The 19,350-nt window shown below is 39.3% G+C and overlaps 1 protein-coding gene across 1 annotated transcript in view; it reads left to right on the top strand.

Annotated features, from left to right (window-relative positions):
- SCML2 (Scm polycomb group protein like 2) overlaps positions 1 to 19,350 on the top strand; it is a 71,765-nt gene that overhangs the window by 13,052 nt on the left and 39,363 nt on the right. Inside the window, exons 3-5 of the mRNA XM_066313929.1 lie at positions 5,696 to 5,764; positions 12,220 to 12,290; positions 16,803 to 17,037. Coding sequence (XP_066170026.1) covers positions 5,696 to 5,764; positions 12,220 to 12,290; positions 16,803 to 17,037 — 375 coding nt within the window. The remainder of the gene's footprint in view (positions 1 to 5,695; positions 5,765 to 12,219; positions 12,291 to 16,802; positions 17,038 to 19,350) is intronic.

The following is a 19,350-nucleotide window of genomic DNA, read 5'->3' as shown; positions in this document are numbered from 1 at the left end:
TAAATTCTCTTTTTGGAGCTGGTGGGATACAACATGACAATTTGCTACACTGTTAGGTTAAGGAAGACGGTTTGTGATCTCTACTGAATACAGGTAAGGTCAAACTTCACATTGTTTTAGAATACATATGCTGAATTTGACTGTCTTGAGTTCTACAAGTTTAATGAAAAGAATTCTGTCCTGTGACAGCCTTGAAACCATTACTGCAATCTGAAATTGAGGAATGTGTCTAGATGTGCTATTAAATAAAACATAGGGCTTTATTTTGGAGGTGCCTATAATTTAGCAGGATAATAACTAAGTAGTACAGATAATCAAATTTTATCACAATGAATGGCATTAGCAACTGTCTCTGGAAGATAAAATGGACATTTTAAAAGAAATACATCCACAAGTACACAGTGTACTGCAAAGGTGTGATTTCTGCTGTGTCATGACTGCAGATGTTAATCATGAGTTCAGACCTAAAGTAGAGAGTGAGACTTAAGAAGAAACAAGAGTGTTTGGGTTGATGAAACAAAACAAAACAAAAAAAAAGAAGAGTAAAAGATTCGCTGTCTGAAATCATGTTGCTACTTTGAAAGCTTCCAGATTGGTAGTTCTCCCCCATAAAAGGCTACTAGCACTTTTGTACTTTCCTTGAGCTTTCCACCTTCAACCCAAGCTGCTTTATGTGCTTGTGTGTTCCCTTGGTAAATAATTGTCTTTTGCTAGAATAGATTTTCTGTAATGGCAGGAGTCATCCGTTTAATTGTTGCACCAAGAGTTTATGGAGGAAGTCTGTCCCCTTCTCTTGTAGGTTTTCTGCATGGCTGTTGTCTAAATATAGTCAAAGAGACTCCCTGTTCTAAGCAGATAAGATAAGATGCCCACTAGGGAAGCACAAAAAGAAAGGAAAGGAGAAATTTCATATTCACTCTGTCTGGATATCCTCAACCGTGTGCACTGAGGTGAAAGGTAGCTAAAAGGTGCTCACAGCCCTGAGTAGTGGAGAGTGAGAAGAAGCCCCCTTCCTGAGCCTTGTTAAGTCTTGGGCTTGTTTTAGTAAACTTTGTTTGAGGGTGAATAAGTGTAGCTTGGGAAGAGCGAGAGTTTTTGTCACCCGAAGGTATTTCACATACACCAGGAAAAGATGAGGGGTTTGTTTGAGAAGAGTGGTATCCTGCCACGTTTTGAACAGCCAGAAAAGTTGAAGACTTCAAGGTGGTTAAGGAAGAGCTGCAGAAGTCTTGAAAGCATGACTGTGAACTTAATTTTCTCCACATTGGATGACGAACAAATAACAAGTCTTAGAAGACAGTACATACATGCCTTTCCACATAGCACGCCATTCTGGGATGCAAACGATTACTGTTAAAAGACATGATGCTTGCCATCACTTAGACAAAACAGTCATCTAGTTTGCTGAAACTTTTAAGTCGTCTAGAAAGAAGTTGCAGAGTTTTAAAGCATCTCAGGCAAGAAACTGGAGTTCAGTACAGGTGCTTATAAGAAGAAATACACATTGGTCACCAGGATTATCTTTGCCCAGAGCTTTACCACTGCCTTCTCTGTTTTTTTTATTAAGTATTCACAAGTCAGTCAGGATAGCTTTGTCTTTTTTTTTTTCTCTCCTTTGTCTCTAATTGCTCAAGTGATAGATGTGGTTGCTCTTGCCTGTCTTCTGTTGAGTAATCTTATCAGCAAAATTCTGTGGTTACAGATAGGGTGGGAGTAATGTAAACACATGGACTTTTGAATCAGTAAGCAGAAAGCACTATGTTAAATAACCTTACTCTAATCTTGGCTTGTATCTAAAGCTTTAGTTTATGAAGTGCATTCTAGAAAAGAAATAGTTGATGAACAATAGAATATATTGCTTTTAAAATTTTAGTATATGCTGTACTCTAATCTTGCTACCCTAAAACAAAGAAATCTTTCATAGATTATTTAGCCTGTACATGGTATAGGCTAAATATGTAGAGATACATAGCAAATATAGAAAATGCTTTGTACTTATATATATTACTTTATTTTCAAAACATTTTTTTTTAATTCTATCATGTTCTTAATTGTTTTTTTTTTTTAGAGAGCTGAATAGCATTTAATTAAGTCCATTTGATTAAACAGGATTTCATTCTAACTCTTGTTTTGGCAAATAGTCTAACACATAATGTATTTCATATTGAGAAATAAACTGAAACTTTTCCTTTTAAAAATGAACAGGGGAAGATAGATGTTTAATTAAGCTGACTTTTTTGGTTTTTTTTTTGTTACTATGAGCTTCAAGACTCTAGGACTTGAGGACTAATAAGGACTACTAAGTCTCTTCTGTCTCCAATATATAAATTGAGTTCCTATTTTCAAATCAATTTTTCAGGTGTCAAGGAATTAGACATTGTATGTGGCTAGGAGCTGAATGTGCAAGGGAATGAATAGAAAATGCTCTTTGTACCTGTACAATTATTCACAGGTACATATGACGTCTTTCATTACCTCATCCACCCTAACTGCCAACATTGGAAAAAGCACACCTGGACAAGGCTGGGAAGTATAGACTGTGAAGCAGTGACTGTGAAATACAGACTGGGGGAAAGTTTTCTGGGGGAGCAGCAGATACAGGGTGTCTCATGTGGAAATGGGTTGGTGATTCTTCCTGCTAGTAGCTTTGCATCTGCTTAGACCAAACACTCCAGCTTTGTAATGGTATTCCCAACTTCCTGCTGAAGAAAGTTGGAATGCATAAAAGTAAGGAGGTCCTTTGAAAGCAATCTTGGTTTTATTCAGACTTACTCTTGGATGCGTCTGCATATTCTGGGTAAGATTTATTTGTGTGTTTTAAAAGGGAGATTTCCGACCATCAAAAACAAGTGATAGTGACAGTGCTTTGAGTTTTCTGTGAATGAAAATGCCTCCACCTCAGATGAAATAGATGTTTAAAATGCTTTTGAGAAATCCACTTCTCATTAACATAATCATCTCTTCTTTTCTTGTAGTTTTCTGATGGCTGATAAGAAAAATATGTTGCCAAGAGTGTTGTTTCAACTTTCATATTTGCTGTGGTATTTTTGAAAGAGGCACTGAGGCTAGCTGGTACAGGGAATAAATAATTCGTGTAGTGATTGTCAGCAAGAACACATATGGTGTCCAGGCTTTCACATTATTTCACCTGTTCTTGATGTCTCTCATCATGAAAGGCTGTCATCTTCTTTTTAATCTGGCACTGTTGGGCAGATATTCTTTCATGACTGTCTTTTCAAGCTTTGGGTGTTTGCAGGAAGCATTTATTGCTTCTCTTCTTTCAGTGGAGTTCCACATAAGAGACTTACTGATTTCCTTTTTGGACATAGTCTGATTGGGAAGTTACTTGTTTTGAAATCTGACAGCCTGATGTCTGCAAAAGTACTGTGACTGTTTGTGGGAAAACCTGACTGAGGTTATAGAACATGGCAAGAGGTCCTGCTGTTGATTGCTACCTCCCAGCAGAAAATTAGCTGGATTCAGCTCAATCCCAAAGAGGCTGGATGAAGTATATTTTGACCTGTAGGATGGAGAAGGTGAACATTAGCCTTGCATCTTTTCAGTGTTTCTGAACTAGTTTTAGCATTATCCCTTCTTAGATGCCCACAGGTAGCTGTGGGGTATCCACTTGTGTGGGTTAAAGCCCTGCCACTGAGGAAGTACTGGGGTTAGATAATGCTCTGTGGGCACTGTTCCAAATAATTTCAGCAGTTCCATCTGAAGTTGACCTTCATAAGCTTTTTTTTTCCAGCAAGACATATAATAGAAAATTTTCCAAATCAAACTTCTTCAAGAAGAAAGAGCATGTAAGTCAAGAAAGAAGATTAAGTCAAGGAGTAAACTTAGCATTTTATTTCTTTTTGAAAGGACTTGGAGTTCTGCCCATGTCTGCTTTAGGAGAAAGAGGTGGTATTTTTGCAGTGTATTTTGAGCAGTTATGTACCTGTGCAGTGATTTTGTAGGACTGTGAAGTCTGGGTTATTCTTGGAAGGTGTTGTGGTCCTGTGTATGCTAATAGGTTTAAATGACCCTGACTCACCTGAGGCCTCCACCTACCCTGCCCAGGACCCCATATCAGCCCCTGCCCCAGTGATGCCACAGCAGAGCCAGTCTCTAGATCACCACAGCCTTGGCCCTGTGGCCCATCCCAGCCCCAGCCTGTCTCCTGGGATGGCACCCAGTGCTGAGGTGCCCTCAGTGCCACCGCCCTGGTAGCTCCTGGACAGAGTGATGGGGTGGCTCTGGATGGTGAGGCCCTGCCTCACCATCCGCAAGGGTCCCCCAGCCATTGCTGTGCCCTGGCCAAAGGAGCATCATGTCCTGCCAAGCACAGAGCCATGTGGATGGCTTATCCTCTCCACACTGACTGATAGGGGAGGGCTTTGGGACTGGTGACAGAATATTGTCATGACTCAGCTCTTGCATTATGTGGCAATTCCTTGATAATGAAAGATGTGAGGTGGAAGTGCTGAACACCACACGTTGCTTGTCAGTACATTTCAAGAAAAGCTTTACTTACAGAAGAGAAACACTGTGAGGGCTTAGTCTTTGCTGCAGAACAACTCATTGTATTTCAAGTGCTTCTGTCACCAAATGCTTCACATTCTAGGTCAGGAGTGTTTTTATTTCAAGAGCAAGCTGATCAGTAGCTGTAGACTTAAAAGCGAGTGAATACAGCTACTAATAATTAGCTACTAATGGAGTCTTGGAGTAAAAGTGAACCTTCCCTTCACCTATACCAGTTCAGGCTAAGTGGGATCACCCAAGGTGTGTCTAGGCACAAGCAGAACAAGAGGAGCAGCCCCATTCCCAGTACTTTGGCATTGCAGACAAGAGAGTTATTCTCCTATGCAGATCTTGGTAAAAACAAAAAAAGCTTTTTAAATCTCAAAATGTACTTTCATTTTTGTTCTCAAGTCAGGATCATATTTGAATTGCAGTGAGTCTGAGTGTCAAAAGCAGGTCACCAAACAATGTATTTTAAAAGGAATGAGTGGAACTGTCTCTCAGTTTTCTCTGTTATAGCTGCCTGGTTCTCCTGCGTCTATCATACATGCTGAAATCCATCAAAAATGAAATTTGGCAGACCCCTTTCTGGGTGTGTGCCAAGATTAGTGATAGAGAAGGTAGATTCTTCTGAATTATTCTTTTCAATAACTGGTGTATGCACTGAGAAAGCTGCTTTGCGTATTTGAGCATTTTATATTGAGAATATTGAGTATTAAAGAATCTCAATAAAGAATGAAATCTTTAACTCAGAAATATAGTTTTAGGATGGGTTTGTTTTTTTCCTTGTTTCTCAGTTCACATGATATGTGTATAACCAGATGTATAAAGATATCCAGTGATCTTTAGGATCTCAAATTGTGTGTAGGTTGAAATTAAATTTAAAAAATAGGACAAGATTGCTCTTTGTGTAGCTGATACTCTATATTCTGCAACTAGATTTATTCTAATAATTGATACAAAGTAGTGAAAAGCTCTGCTTTTTCATGCTGTACTTTTCAATATATTTTGAAGGGAAAATAATGCAGTGATTAAATTTAGAGTATAGATACCTTTTTGATTATTCACTGAAATGAATAAAATAAAGTCAACAAGATATTATGTATTGTGTGAAAACATTCTGTGTTATGCTGGACATCATTATGGTGTGAATAATACATTTATTATGTAATGGAATCTTGTCTTTTAGATTCAAAGAATATTAAAAAAGAGAAAAATGGAAAGAATCAGCAGGCAAACAACCCATCTTTAAAAAGTGGTAGGTATTGCAGCTGTCAGGTTATTAGTTAAGGTACTCTTAAAGAAAAAGTCTATGTTTGGATTGTACTATTTTCTGAACTCTTTTTTTCCTTGTTGGAATCTCTTGGGTTATTACTGGTGGGTACTTAAAAACATACCTTTGCTTTTGTCTAGCTGTTAGGAAAGTATGTTTTGGTATAGAAAGTGATGGTGGAAACTGCTTGAGTTGAACCTGCTAGTTTTACTAGCTAAGATAAACACTCTTTGTATGTACAATCAAAGATGCTGTGTGAACATTATTATTTTTAAACCGTTACTGATTTGTCTGTTCTTCTCATCATGTATTTCTTGGTTTCATGCCTTTTCTGCTGCAGTTACCTTCTATTTCCTTAATGTGTTTCCTGGTGCCAAAAGAAGGATTTTCGGTTTCATAGTCTTGAGATTTTAGGATGGCAAACTGGATTAAATTGCCTGGGATTCTAATTTTACTTTAAATAGTTGATTTGAAAACAGATTTTGTGGTTTTTTTAGTAAACTGAGGAAAAGTACACACCAGAAAGGATCCAAATTCTTAGCTAACTTGGGCTCTGCTATCCTCAGCAGGTGCCATAAGGTAGTGTATACATGAAATTGCTGTCAGGGTAGCTTCTGTGGTCTGCAGTGAGACAATCCTTTGATACCCTTTGCATGTTCATGTTGCTTGTTTGAATTTGGGACAATAAGAAATGTCATGAGTAGTATTGACTTAAATACAAAATCTCTTCAAGAGTTCTTGAAAAAATGATACTGAATTATTTAAACTCTCACTCTGCTCACTTTCCTGTGTCCTCTGACTCCTGATAGACGGTCTGGTTCTTTTTGGGTGCCAATGGAGACCAGTAGCATAGTCACTGATCAAACATGCCAGGATACCAACACCATAGCTGGGTAATTGAGGTAATGACTTTGCATAAAAGATACAATACCAGTCCTAGTACAGTCTTCAGCTGTTATATTTGGCAGAGCCAGTTTTTTCATTTATTGGGATTCTGGCCATCACAGAATGGCTAAGGTTGGGAGCAATCACTGGAGGTCATTGCTGTTCAAGCAGGATCCCCTTGAGCACGTTAATCAGGGTTGTATCCAGAAACTTATCTCCAGAGGAGGAAAATCCACAACCTCTGTGGGCAACCTGTCATCTTTGTTATTTGTCCCTGTTACTTTGAGCCAGAAAAGGAAGTGTATTTGTCTCTTTTTCCCTCTTCTGCAGTGTAAAAGAAGCTCCAGTCAAACTGGACTCAGTGTGTCTGTTTTTTATAATGTTGTCTGATGTGACAAACAGAGTGCTGTAAGACACACACACACCCCCCAGCAAAGGGCTTTTCATATGTGGATAAGATTTCATGAGTCACTGGAACATGTCCCTGCGTCCTCCTGCAGTTGAGAGCAAGATGTTGAAAAAGCTTTGTGGAGAAGCAGTGCTGAGCAGGCAAGCTTTATTCAGTGTTCGTGTTCTCGACTTGGTCTGTGCTGTTAACCTAGTGTCTGGGAACTGGACTTCCTCATGAAATCTAGGCTCAGCTCTGTCAAACAGAAGAGAGTTTCTTGCAAGATCTCTGGCTTTCTACAGATGAGATAGTTTTTATCCTGTGTTGTTGCTTGTTGGTGGCAAAGGAGAAGAAAGAGCCTCTTGATGCTAGATGAAGAAAGATGCCATACAATGCTTTGGGCTAGTAACTAGGAAGTCTCAAGAGTTTCCAGGGGAATGTGTGATAGGAAGAGAGGAGATACAGATGTGAGAAGAATGGGTTAAAAAAGAAGCTGACTAAAGTGAGTAGAGAAAGACATGAGGAGAAAAATTCTCACTGAAGGATCACAACATACAGAAAGAGGTACAAGGTAAAGCAGAGTATGAAATACTTCAGACTTAAACTGCTCTGTTTGCAAGAGTGTGTGAATAGAAATTAAAAGGAAATCTCATCTTTGAAGAAGAGAGATAGTGGGATGAAGACTAGAAAAGATCCATCTCCATGTCCAAAGTCTCAGATGGGTGCCAAGGGAACCTAGGGGTGATCTGAGAAGACAGAACACGTCCTATCTGCCCAAACAGTGTTTAGGCTATGGTGATACTCTATTATATTAACCTAAATAAACCAGGACCTTAAATTCTACCAATCAGCAAGTGACAATTCATAGTTTAAATATTCAGTTAAAATTTTGTAAAACTTTTGATTTATGCTAAAGTGGAGGATTACGTATGGTGAAAAAAGATGAGGAGCACTTCAACAAACTGGGCATTCACTTATTCATGGCAGCAGATATGACACCTCCAGGGGTGCTGAGACAGGGGACTGATGTCAGAAGGAGGCTTCTCGCTCCTTTTGGAGAACCTATAGTGACTGAAGGAGTTTCACATGACTGGAAAAGGTCAAATAGTACAAAGTCAAGAAGGACAAGATGGGAGTGCCTGGGGAATTACAGGTTGGCCTGCCTGATCTAAGTCTTCAGAAGACTATAAAGAAAATATTTCTGGAAACGATTCCCAAGCAAATAAGGGACAACGATGAGGTTTGGAACAGTGGAGGTAGATTTGCCAAGTGTGAACTGTGCATGACTGATTGTTCTTTTGTGCTCAGTTATTCTGGAAATGAGAGAGAGCAGTGGATGTTGTTAATGTCTACTTCAGCAAGGCTTTCTATACAGTTCCTGTAGCGCCCTTTCAGCCAAACAGATGAGGTGTGATTTGGATAGGTGGATGAAAAATTAGCTGGACTGTCAGGCAGTGCAAGGTCCACCTGGCAGATGGTAGCTAGTGGCATTTCTTAGAGGTCAGTACTAGGGTTAGTACTAGTACTGAAATGATGCTGTTTTATGCCATATCGTCATATGGGGACGATTGGACTGAACATACTGCCAGACCCATTTGTGGGCAACATCTAATGGGGAGGAGTAGCCAGTAGGCTGGAAGGCAGGACTGCCCGTCAGATGGACCTGCCAGTGCTGGGGAAATGGGCTGGCAGCAGCCCGGTGAGGATCCACTCAGTGGTAGGTGGATGGAGAGTCCCTCTCGGCCGCGGGCAGCCCGGAGCCCGGCAGCAGCCCGGGCGGGAACTGGCTGCTCGGGAAGGAATTGCGCAGGAAAAGAGCCTGGAGCCCGGCGGGCAGAGCCGAGTGTGGGCCCGCAGCGACCTCGTGTGGCGGAAGGCGTCCACTGCACGGGGGCCGTGCGGGCAGAGCTGCGGGCGGCGGCCGGGAGGAGGCGGTCACTGCTTCGGGACACCGCACAACTGGCTTCATTTGGAGCTGCGCAGTACAAGGAGGGCACTGCTGTGCTGGAGCAGGCTGGCTTGAAGTCCTGCAAAAAACTGAAGGAGTCGGAAGGCAAATGTAAGCAAAAAAATGGTACTGAAACCAGAAGAAATGTTTTTCAGCTAAAAGAAAAGAAAGCTTATGGGAGATGGTCATGTCTTCAGCTGCCTGTCAGGTGGATGGAAAGGAGACAGAGGCAGGCTCCTCTCAGAGCCACTGCGGAAGGAGAAGTGACAAATACTGGCTGGAGCATAAGAAATTACTCCTTGATGACGAAATCTTCACATTGAGTCTGATGGAACCCTGGAGGAGCAGGGGGCTGAACTAGAGACCTCCTGGGATCCCTTCTAGCTTGAGTTGCTTTGGAATTGGCAGGCCTAACAAGATGTGATAGGGTATTGATACAGCGTTGCAGAGAACATTAAGGGTCACTGACCTATGGGTCAGTACCAGTAGTGCAAGCAACTGTGGTGTAGTCTCAGTCCTTCCGTTTTTAAATGAGTCAGACTTTTTGCCATTGCTGCTTGTTTTGAATCACTGTTTAAGAACCTCACTCCTGTGATGGGTTATAAAGTTGTGGTTGTTGCATAACAGTCTTTTCTTAAGCTGTTTACTTCAGCCTGCAGATTTGAGTGTGAAGAGAAATGCACATTAAATTATTTAGTATGAGTTAATTTTCTTAAGGATTGGTGGTTGTCAAGAGCTGCATATTTCCAGGGTCTTTAGAATTAGGAATATGTAAAATACAATTGCTTCTTTAGCTGTGCACTCTGAAAATACAGAGAAGCTTTCATGTAGATATTTTTCAATGTGCTTATCTTTCTAGAGATGCATGGTACATGTTGCAAACATACATGTATCTCCTATTTCTGTAACTGCACTAATTGAATGATAATTAGCAGCGTCTCTGAGAGCTTGGCTCTAATTTAATACAGTGTATCTTCACAGGTGGAGAGCTTCTAATTTTAACTCTAGGACATTTTTGCTTGATGCAAGAGCTTTTGATAGCCAGGATTTAAAGCAAAGAACTAGGCAATGTTGTTTTCATCTTGGCTTTATCTGCAGCTGGCTGCTTGTGTTACCTTCTGTGTCTTTCTAGTAAATATTCCCTTGAAAAAACAAAACTGTTTCTTTCTGTCTGTATTTTTGGTCCCACAAAATCTATCATCCTGTTATTAAAGTCGAGATAATTTGGGAAATGTTATTACATAATTTTTTTGGAGAAGGTGAATGATGGTTTCATCTGGTAAATTTCATATCACTGAAGTATCTGTATTTGTACAGTCCTTAACACAACGAGGCTGTGATGCATGACTACAGCTTTTACATCATGTTAGATCTGAGACAGCTGGAGCACAACTAATGTTTCCTTTTGACTAGATTTAATTATGTAGAATTAGGTATTTACTAAGGTAAACTCTGATTAAAAAACTTTTTTTTTTTTTTTTAAATCAGAAGGCAACCTGAAGTGGCAGCTTTATTATTAGAGTCCAAGAAAAATTTTTATAAGATGAAACTTTGCTATCAGTTCATAATATTTAATTTTTACACTCTCCTTAAACTGCTAATGAAAAGAGCAACAAATCTGGAGGGCTACTTTCTGGGGAAAGCTCTGAAGAGCTATTTCTGCCTTCCTGAAATACAAATATATGCTTAAGTTAATGTATCTTGCCTTTTGTAACTAATACAAATTAAGTGTTATTATATAAATGTGCGAATAAAATTTTAATTTCAAAATAGGTGGAATTCCAAGATGTTGTGTAGAAGTGTCTTTGTTACCAGCCTGCATATATTCCAGGCCACCAAATTAACAGCTTTTGACATTTTGCTGACTCGTTATTGACTTCTCACATAGCTAACAAGCACATGGCTTCTGCAGTGCCAAGGACAAATGACTGGTACAATTTTGAATCTGTTTCACCAAAACCCAGGGCCTCAGCAGGCCAATGGGATGGTTCCCTCTCGCTTGAGGCACTTCGTATTGTCAGCTGAATGCTGTGCTACTGCAGGCAGACTCTGGGTTTGAGCCACCCCACATCCTTCAGAGAAGCTGTGTGTGAGTGCTGGAAGATGCTGCCAACTTCTGATTGTTTCTTTGCTTCTCCTCTCTGCTGAAAACTGCAGAGATGTGTTTAAGTGTCTGTGCCCAGTGGCGCTTTAGGAAGAATTTCTGGCACATCCGGAGCGAGCTCTCTCCATCATCCCCAAGAATTTTGTGTTGGGCCCTGTGAGTGGCTGTTGCTGAGCCGCTGGGTGGCATCACTGCATCATTTTGGGTTCATCGGTGCTTTATTCTTCAGGAACATCTGAAAAATGCCAGTTGCCAAAAGAAGAAAAAAAACCAAAAGAGCTCACTTAGATAATTTAGTAACAAAATTATTAGCTGTGCTATAGTAGCTTTTCTCCTACACTTTATATTAAAATAATTAATATGCTTGTTTATATCTTTGATGTTGGTTCTTTCTATTTTTCCATTCATGCAAAACTGATAACACTAATTGAATCGAGTGCAGAATCCCCTTGTCCATACACATAAACAATGACACTATTAACATTGGAAAAAGTACCATGATTTTGTTACTTAACGTTGCCATAATATTTACCTAGATATGCCATTTCACATGATATTCTACAAAAACAAACCTGTATGTGACTTCAGATAAAAAGAGACAAAGATGCAGTTGGAAGGCCATGCTAACCTTTGTTTTCTAGTGGATAGTATTCGTAACATACATTTCAACAGTATCCATGTGTCTGTGTTTTTTCAGTGTATGTCATCTCAGTACTCATGATGTTATCATATCAGCCCTGCTCTTGGGGGAACTAAGATATAGCAAGGCTAATGTGATTTATATAAGGATGCTTGGGAGATCCTTAAGCAGAGAATTTAATCTAGATATTCTGACTTAGATCATTTGGCATGTGGAGCACAAAAAAAAAAGATTGAAAGAAGGTTTATATTAATTTCGCCTATTGTGTGTTCACCCCTGTAAATTAACATTACCCTTGAAGCTCCTTCAAGATCTGTGTGTATTTCAAAGGTGGAGTTTTCATTTGAGAGTGATTCTACTCTTGAAAAAAAACGTATTCTACGAGATAGTTGGGTTTTCTGTCCTCAAATCCTAATTTAAGTTCCCTTTAAAAAAACTGTATATATGGTCTTTTTTTTAATCTTGTGTCTTCCAGAACAGTTTAATTGGAATGATTATCTGAAAGAGACTGAATCAATAGCTGCCCCTCTGCATTGTTTCAGACAGGTATGCCAGATCCTATTTTGCAAGTGTGTGTGTATGTATGTCTGTTACAGGATGATCCTAGAAAAACTTCCATATTTAGACTGCTTGCACACTTCCCATTTCACTTCTTTTGATCTGCAGTTATCAGTAGCTTACAGTTTTGGCGGTTACTAGCTACGGAAGCTTTTCGTTCTTGGTTTCTGCCTCAAGCCAAATTTTGAGAGTTTCATTAAAATTGTATCTTTGAACTCTGTTTTCCTTAAAAAAAAAAAAAAAAAAAAGACTAGTTAATGAAAACAGATAGCCTTGTCAGTGTTCAAAAATGTTTCCTATTTGTTTCAATAATCTTTGTGCTACCATGGTTTTAGTGAGAGTTAAAAATTTGGCAGATTATCAGAGGAGCCTTTCCTCTGCTCCATTTTTGAAAGATTTCTTTCCATTCTGTCTGGCTAGAAAATGTATGTGTAGTAGAGTTTAGTCACTGCTTTTTTTCTGTATTTCTAATATGTTTAATTTTATCTCTTTCTGAACAGAGCACTTTCTACTTAGGGGTAACAGATACTAAAATTAAAAAAAAATCAAGTGGAATACATGCGAATACAAAGAAAATACTGGATTTATAATGAAGAGTGTTCAATGTACTGTTTTGTATTACACTATACTTTACAAGTTTGCTCCCCCCTTAGCTGGTGGTTTGGGTGATGCCTTGAGAGGCTTGACAGTGTTAAATGAATGAAGTAGGTATTTATTAAAAAGGTCTTTAAAGGATACACCTTGGGCAGTACAAGAGCCTGGCTGGGGCTACACCCACAATGAAACGATGAGCACGAGTTTTCACACTTTTGTAAGTTTTGGGCCATTTACATATTGGGGTCAATTGTCCAATTGCAGCTTCAGGTTATGAAGTCTCATCCCCCCAGATTGCTCCCCTTAATTCACTGTTGTTTGTACTTCTTGGGCATGAAGCTGCAATGGTGTCCTTGTTTCTCGGGCTGGAAACGGGTTGGTTTGTCTAACTAAACTGTGAAGACAACTTGCTAACACTTTATATGAAGTTCAGAGTTATATAACAATGCAGTACACAATCTGGAAAATATGAAAGCTAAAACTTAAGTCATCATGGTATGTGCAGTCATCATGCAGTATAAATGTATCATCTTGTATAAGCTTAATGACCTGTAGTTATTCAGCCCTCTGGAGACTGAGTCGATCTCTTTAGGCATCTTTCTCTCTGTTTTCCCAAGCTGAGGTGTATCTTGTCTGTGTAAAGTTAAATAGGATTCATTTTGGTCTGTGTGCCCTCACTGTGTTAGGAAGATAGCTGCTAAGGAATTGGATTGTTCAGGTTCATAGAAGTGTAATAGGTGTGACAAGCAGTGCATGTCTAGTTTAGTGGCTTGGTCATGTTCTGAAATTGTTTTCTAGGGTCTGTTGGTGGTCTGATTGTACTGTAAATGATACTGGCCTTCAGTGGGGCCCAAATAAAAAGCAGCACGAATTGAATACTGAGGAGAGGAATCATCGCTCAGTGAGTCTGAAGCAGCTGCAGGAATGGAGAATAAAGAGAGAGAAACACAGGTGGTAGCATTTCCTCATGCTAGATCTTGAATGTCAGCTTGCTCTTTGCAGATGAGGATGAAGGGCAAAGAGCCCCTTGCATGCTGCTTTCAATGAGAGGTGGCTAAAAACTCTGGTGTCCACAGCTCTGAGTGGAGCTCTAGAAATTAATTTCACAGTAGGTACTTTTCACAAGGCAGAGACCTCAAATTTCTCCTGGGTAGAGGCAGAGGGTGGTATATTGTCCCTGGATCTTTCTGAGGTTAATGCCATACTCACAGACCGTAAACCACCATGCCCGGAGTGTATGCTCCCAAGGAATGTAACTACTGCAGAAAGCTGCTCAAAAGCCTTTCCATGTGCCTTTCTTGCATCTTTGTCTCCCCAAGTAATGCTGAAGAAGTTTGAACTGAGCAACCAAATAATGCCTTGAATAGAGGTGCTTAGGTGGAATACATTGACAGAGATAAATCCAAGTGACCTGGATTGCCTAAGGAGTGTGTGAGTTGGAAAGACGAGCTTTAATTTATGTGCATAGCAAATTTCAAAACAATTTGCATATGCAGATTTTCAGTTTTTCCAACAGTCGACCTTTAAGTAGGAAGTGATATGCAATGGTGATAAGTGCAGAGCTAGATCCTCTCACTACATAATGTTTGCAGATTTTAAAACCTAAAGTGCTTTTGCTTTGTGTAGGGCTAATTTGACTTTTATTGGGTTACACATGAATTGTACATATCATTATTACTCTGTGTAATGCAAAGAAATACACTGCTGTGGCCAGCCAAAAAATGAAAAGCAGAGAGAAACTTAATTTGACAATTACATCCAGAGTTTGTGACCTTTGGGAATTTTAAAAGTTTAAATTTTGCAGTAATTAAAAATTACCTTGGGAACAATAAATTAAAGCCTCTACCATAAATTAAGACACAGCTAATGGAATTAGATTAAAGTATTTATCTTAATTTAGGTACGTTAATTTAGATGGTATTTTATCTATTGCTTTGTTTTTAATAACTACTTAAAATTTCAATGCACTTCATATTCCTTTTTCTTGCCCTAAAACTTTTTCCCAAGCAATTAAAATTTTTAAATATAAAAGCTCAGTCCCTTGTGGTTTGAGCAGAAATTAAGGCTGTTACTGAGGGAGGTTTTGTTATTTTATTTAAAAACAAACTAGCATGGAGGACTTAACTTTTTAGTATAATGCCTTGAGTTGGTGTTATTTAAACAAGCCCACCTTTTCCACAAAGAAAGAAACAAACTCTCCAATTTCTCAATTTCTGCTGCTTTTCCTGGTTGTACAAAATAATAGCTTGACAAACAATATCCTGAAATTGAATTGTCCTTTAAATTTAATATGCTTGGGCTCCCCTTTCAGCCAGCCTGCTGTCTGAGTGCAGCAGTGGCAGATGCTCACTGAATTCTGCTCGCCTCTTTGGTCTTTGGGCTCAGACTCCTCCAGGGCTCCTGCTGTTGATCTAGGGTGCGTTGTAAATAGTGCACCTGCACTATATAGCAAGTAAAGCAAGGTGTATTTTAGACATTAAATACGTGGAAAAAAGTATTACTAACACTGGTGGAGAAAAAAATACTACTAACACTTGTTGCAGGAGCAGATTTCTTCTGTCCTTTCCTGTGTCTGCAGACAGATAAGTGCACTTTGGCTGCTGTGGGATCACCACCTGACCTGGTCAGGCAGGCACAAGGGGACATAGGATTCCTGTGAGTGTGAATGCCCATGATTTTAGGTCTTCTAATGTGCCTCCTGTGTTAGAAGTCACACTCTGTTAGTCTGGATGGGGTAAATGTCATGAGGAAGGCTGCTTATAGTTCTGGATGTCTGTATTCAAAACCAACTTTGTACTGAAGAGTTGCAGAGAAAGAGTTTCTAGGATGATAGAAGAATAGTCATCATTTCCTAAGAGAAATTTCTCCTAAGAGAAATTTCAGTGCTTATTTACGTTGTGGAAAGGGTACTGAGAAAGAGTCAGTTGTAGCTTTTGGTTTTATTTGCTAAGGTGCAAAAATAAATTAAGTGATAGTGTTGACCAAAAGTCCCATCAATAAAATTTAGGCTGGAAATGAGGAGACAACTTAAGAGAACAGTGAGAGGCATTCCATTCCAGTTAGTGCTAATACAAAGATTTGAACATCATTAGGTGAAGTCATTGTCTGCAATATGACAGAAGGCAAGTAATCAGATGGTAATCCAGTCAATCTCTGCCCATAGTGTGTTGATACATGAGTAAAAAAATACCCCCTATTGTTCATCTTTAGCATGTGACAAAAAGTTCTGCCTAAAGACCAAATTGCATTTGTCACTTTCTTTCCCCTGTGCTAGTTAAATTGGCATTACATTGTAGTTTTGTGATTATGTTCAGTTCTCTATGAATAAGCACAAGCTACAGCTTTTGTCTTAGCACAGAAGTTTTATATGGCTTTAGGACTGTTTCCTTTCTTTCAAATGTTAACACTAACTCCTTTTCCTGTCTTCTTTCTTCGTAATGTAAGCTTTTTTTTCCCCTATACAGAAGAGTCCAAATTTTATTTGGTTTCCAAAATATTATTGCAAAGAGGACAATTACTTCTTTTGAATTGGAAGCTAATAAACCTTGTGGTTGGGATTTTGTTTATATATGTGTTGGTTTGTGTTTTGGTTTTCTGTTTGTTTTTGAGTTGAATGTCATGTGAAAATATGTCCTAGTTTTCCATTTGCTTCAATCTTATGTTCATGTCGTGAAGATTCCCTTGTTACCCTTCTTAGCATCCTTATCTTTTTATAAATCAATCATGCTTATGCAGCTGGTAGGTTAGCCTTTTCTGACTTGCTGCTAGACACTCAAAGTTTAAAAGCTTCTTCATATTTATCGCTTTTATGGTAAGTTTGGAGGAAAAGAAGCTGTATCTTGAACTGGCTGGTAAATTTAGCAGTATTAACAACAACAAGAAAAAGTCTTTTACCTTTTATCGTAGTCTCGAATTCCGCCCACGAACGATTTCAAGGTTGGTATGAAACTGGAAGCGCACGATCCTCGCAATGTTACCTCAGTTTGCATAGCCACAGTGATTGGAATCACTGGTGCCAGGCTAAGGCTGCGGCTGGATGGAAGTGACAACAAAAATGATTTCTGGAGGCTTGTGGATTCCTCAGACATCCAGCCCATCGGGACCTGTGAAAAGAAAGGGGGCATGCTCCAGCCTCCACTTGGTAAGTTACAAAGCTACTGAACAAATGTGTGTGGAGTGATGCTTTCAGGAAGTCAGATTTACCTTTTCGTCTTGGCAAATTTAATGGTATGAACATTTCAACAGACCATTGTTAATTGACAAAGAGGTAAGTAAACTAACTCTGGCGAAGTGAACTGTGGCTTTTTCTTATTTTTTTCATTCTTCTGACATAAGAATGAGCAGTTTTTTGTTGTGTTTGTTTGTTTGTTTGTTTGTTTTTGATAGGCCCTTAAATATTTAATGTGCCCATTCTGTAAATGTTCCCTCACACAGCCTGCCTCGTGTGTGTGTATACAGTGTTTTGTTGCATGATGCCATGCATGCTCCTGTTGGGAGACCTTGGAAAGAGCTGGCAAAAGCCAAGTTGCCCCTTTACTCTTCATCAGTGCATCTGAGCAGCTCACAAGAGGGCACTGGCTGCTATAGACCTGGGAAGCCTCAGCAGGGCTGCTGGAGGCACATCTCTGCAGGGCAGTCAGGGTGTTTCCTTGGGCACTGAGCAGATTGTTTTCTAGGATGGGCAGCATAAGGTGGGTTAGTGCAGAATTGCACCATTCTGCTCTAAATTTTTACTCTGAGGTAGTAAAAGCAGCACTCCAGAGCTCTAGCAAACTGCAGGCTTAGACTGCATGATATTATCATGGCCTCAAATCAACATATGTTCAGGAATGTCAGATTGGTTTGTGATGGCTGGTTTGTGAGCACAGTAAATGCTTGTGAACAAGGTATAGCTGTCTTGTGCTTAGAAGTATCATGCAGAACTTCTTTTGCCTTCCATGAGCAGCATGAGCGACAACATTGTGTCTCCTCAAACTGAGAAATAGTCCTTGGGTTTAGTCTTACTGAGGAAGTTTACTAAATGGGGAATTCTACAAAGCAATTCCTTGTTACCTGGTGGATGGTCAGAGGTAACTTTGACTAAACTGCAAGAGGTAGTAAAATGTGGCATTGCCTTTCTTTGCTGTGATTAACCTGTATATTTAGATCTTCATTCTTGTACTATATTTGTCAATAGCTTTAAAGTCTATGTATGGAAATATTTAAAGATTTCACAATCATCTGCAAATAGTTTTGCTTTCAAAAAAGAGGAAGAATAATGACCAAAATTTACCTGAGCACTCTCCCCGCTGTTATCTTGTGAATATTTAGAAGATGGAAGAAATAATAAAAATAATAAACTGTAAAATAATAAAAAAATTACCTGTATACATAAATTGGTTGCTGCTGCTTTTCCATCTTATTGTTAGGAACCTACTTCTGGTTTGGTGCCATCAGTAATTCTTAGAGAATTGTTATTGGAGGTTTAATGAGGATAGGTATGCTTTCTCTCAGGAGCTTCTCAAAAAGCTTGTCATCCTGCTTTGGAAGCAACTTCCAGTTTTTCTGTTTGAAAGGGAAAGAGAAAAGATAATTTCACTACAGTATGAATCCTGATGTGCTTGTAGAGAGACAGACACAGGAACAGTTGACATAACCATTGAGACACTTCACATAGACTATAAGGGTAGATTTTTGTGCTGTTGTGCTCCTTCAGAAACACAAGAAAAGCAATACAACCAGGGTGCCAGTGTAGGAAAATACTGCTTACGATAGATATACTTTGAGCCCAGAAGGCTTTTTTTTCCCTTCTTTCCAATTGATATATAGAGATTTTGAATGAAAACATTGGAAATTCCTGACATCAGGGAAAATTTTTCTTTTTTTTCCTTTTTTTCCAAAAAGTTTCTCAGTGTAACTTCTGTGAGGTTCTTGATATAACCTTCTAGAATGAATGAAGTAATACCAGTATAAAAAATGAAAGAGTTCACCGGTTCCTTCAGTTACATACTTGTACACTGTTAAAAATATAGCTTTAAGAGCACAGCGGTTTTTAAAATGTGTTTCTAAGTCAGAGTGAAGAATAAAATTCCGGTTATGTGTGATGGAGGCGGTTGATTTGTTAAGAGGAGAAACTCTCCATGACCATCAGTAGAAAGGTTGATGCCTTCACCTCAGATACTGTTTCTTACTCTTATCTGGTCAGGCTGCCTGCGGTGCACCACCTAACAAGCAGCTGTTTCTCTGCACCCAGGCATGTAAGTTTACCTGTCCTCTGAATTGCTGGTTATTCAGAAAAGAATGTGGGTGCCACTATTTTGGCCCTCCTGCCCTAGATTTTTCTAGAGATAGGCTGAGTTCCAGCAATCAAACATTCTGGCACACCTAGATAAATTTTTGAAAAAGCTTTTTTGGCAGTTTTACAGCATCCTGTTCCTGGGTAAAGCTGGGAGCTAATTGAGTGTATAATTACCTC

This window comes from Sylvia atricapilla, chromosome 2 (genome assembly GCF_009819655.1).
Source record: "Sylvia atricapilla isolate bSylAtr1 chromosome 2, bSylAtr1.pri, whole genome shotgun sequence".
NCBI lineage: Eukaryota > Metazoa > Chordata > Aves > Passeriformes > Sylviidae > Sylvia > Sylvia atricapilla.
Note: the sequence above shows the minus strand (reverse complement) of the source record. Positions and strands in the feature narration are given on the sequence as shown.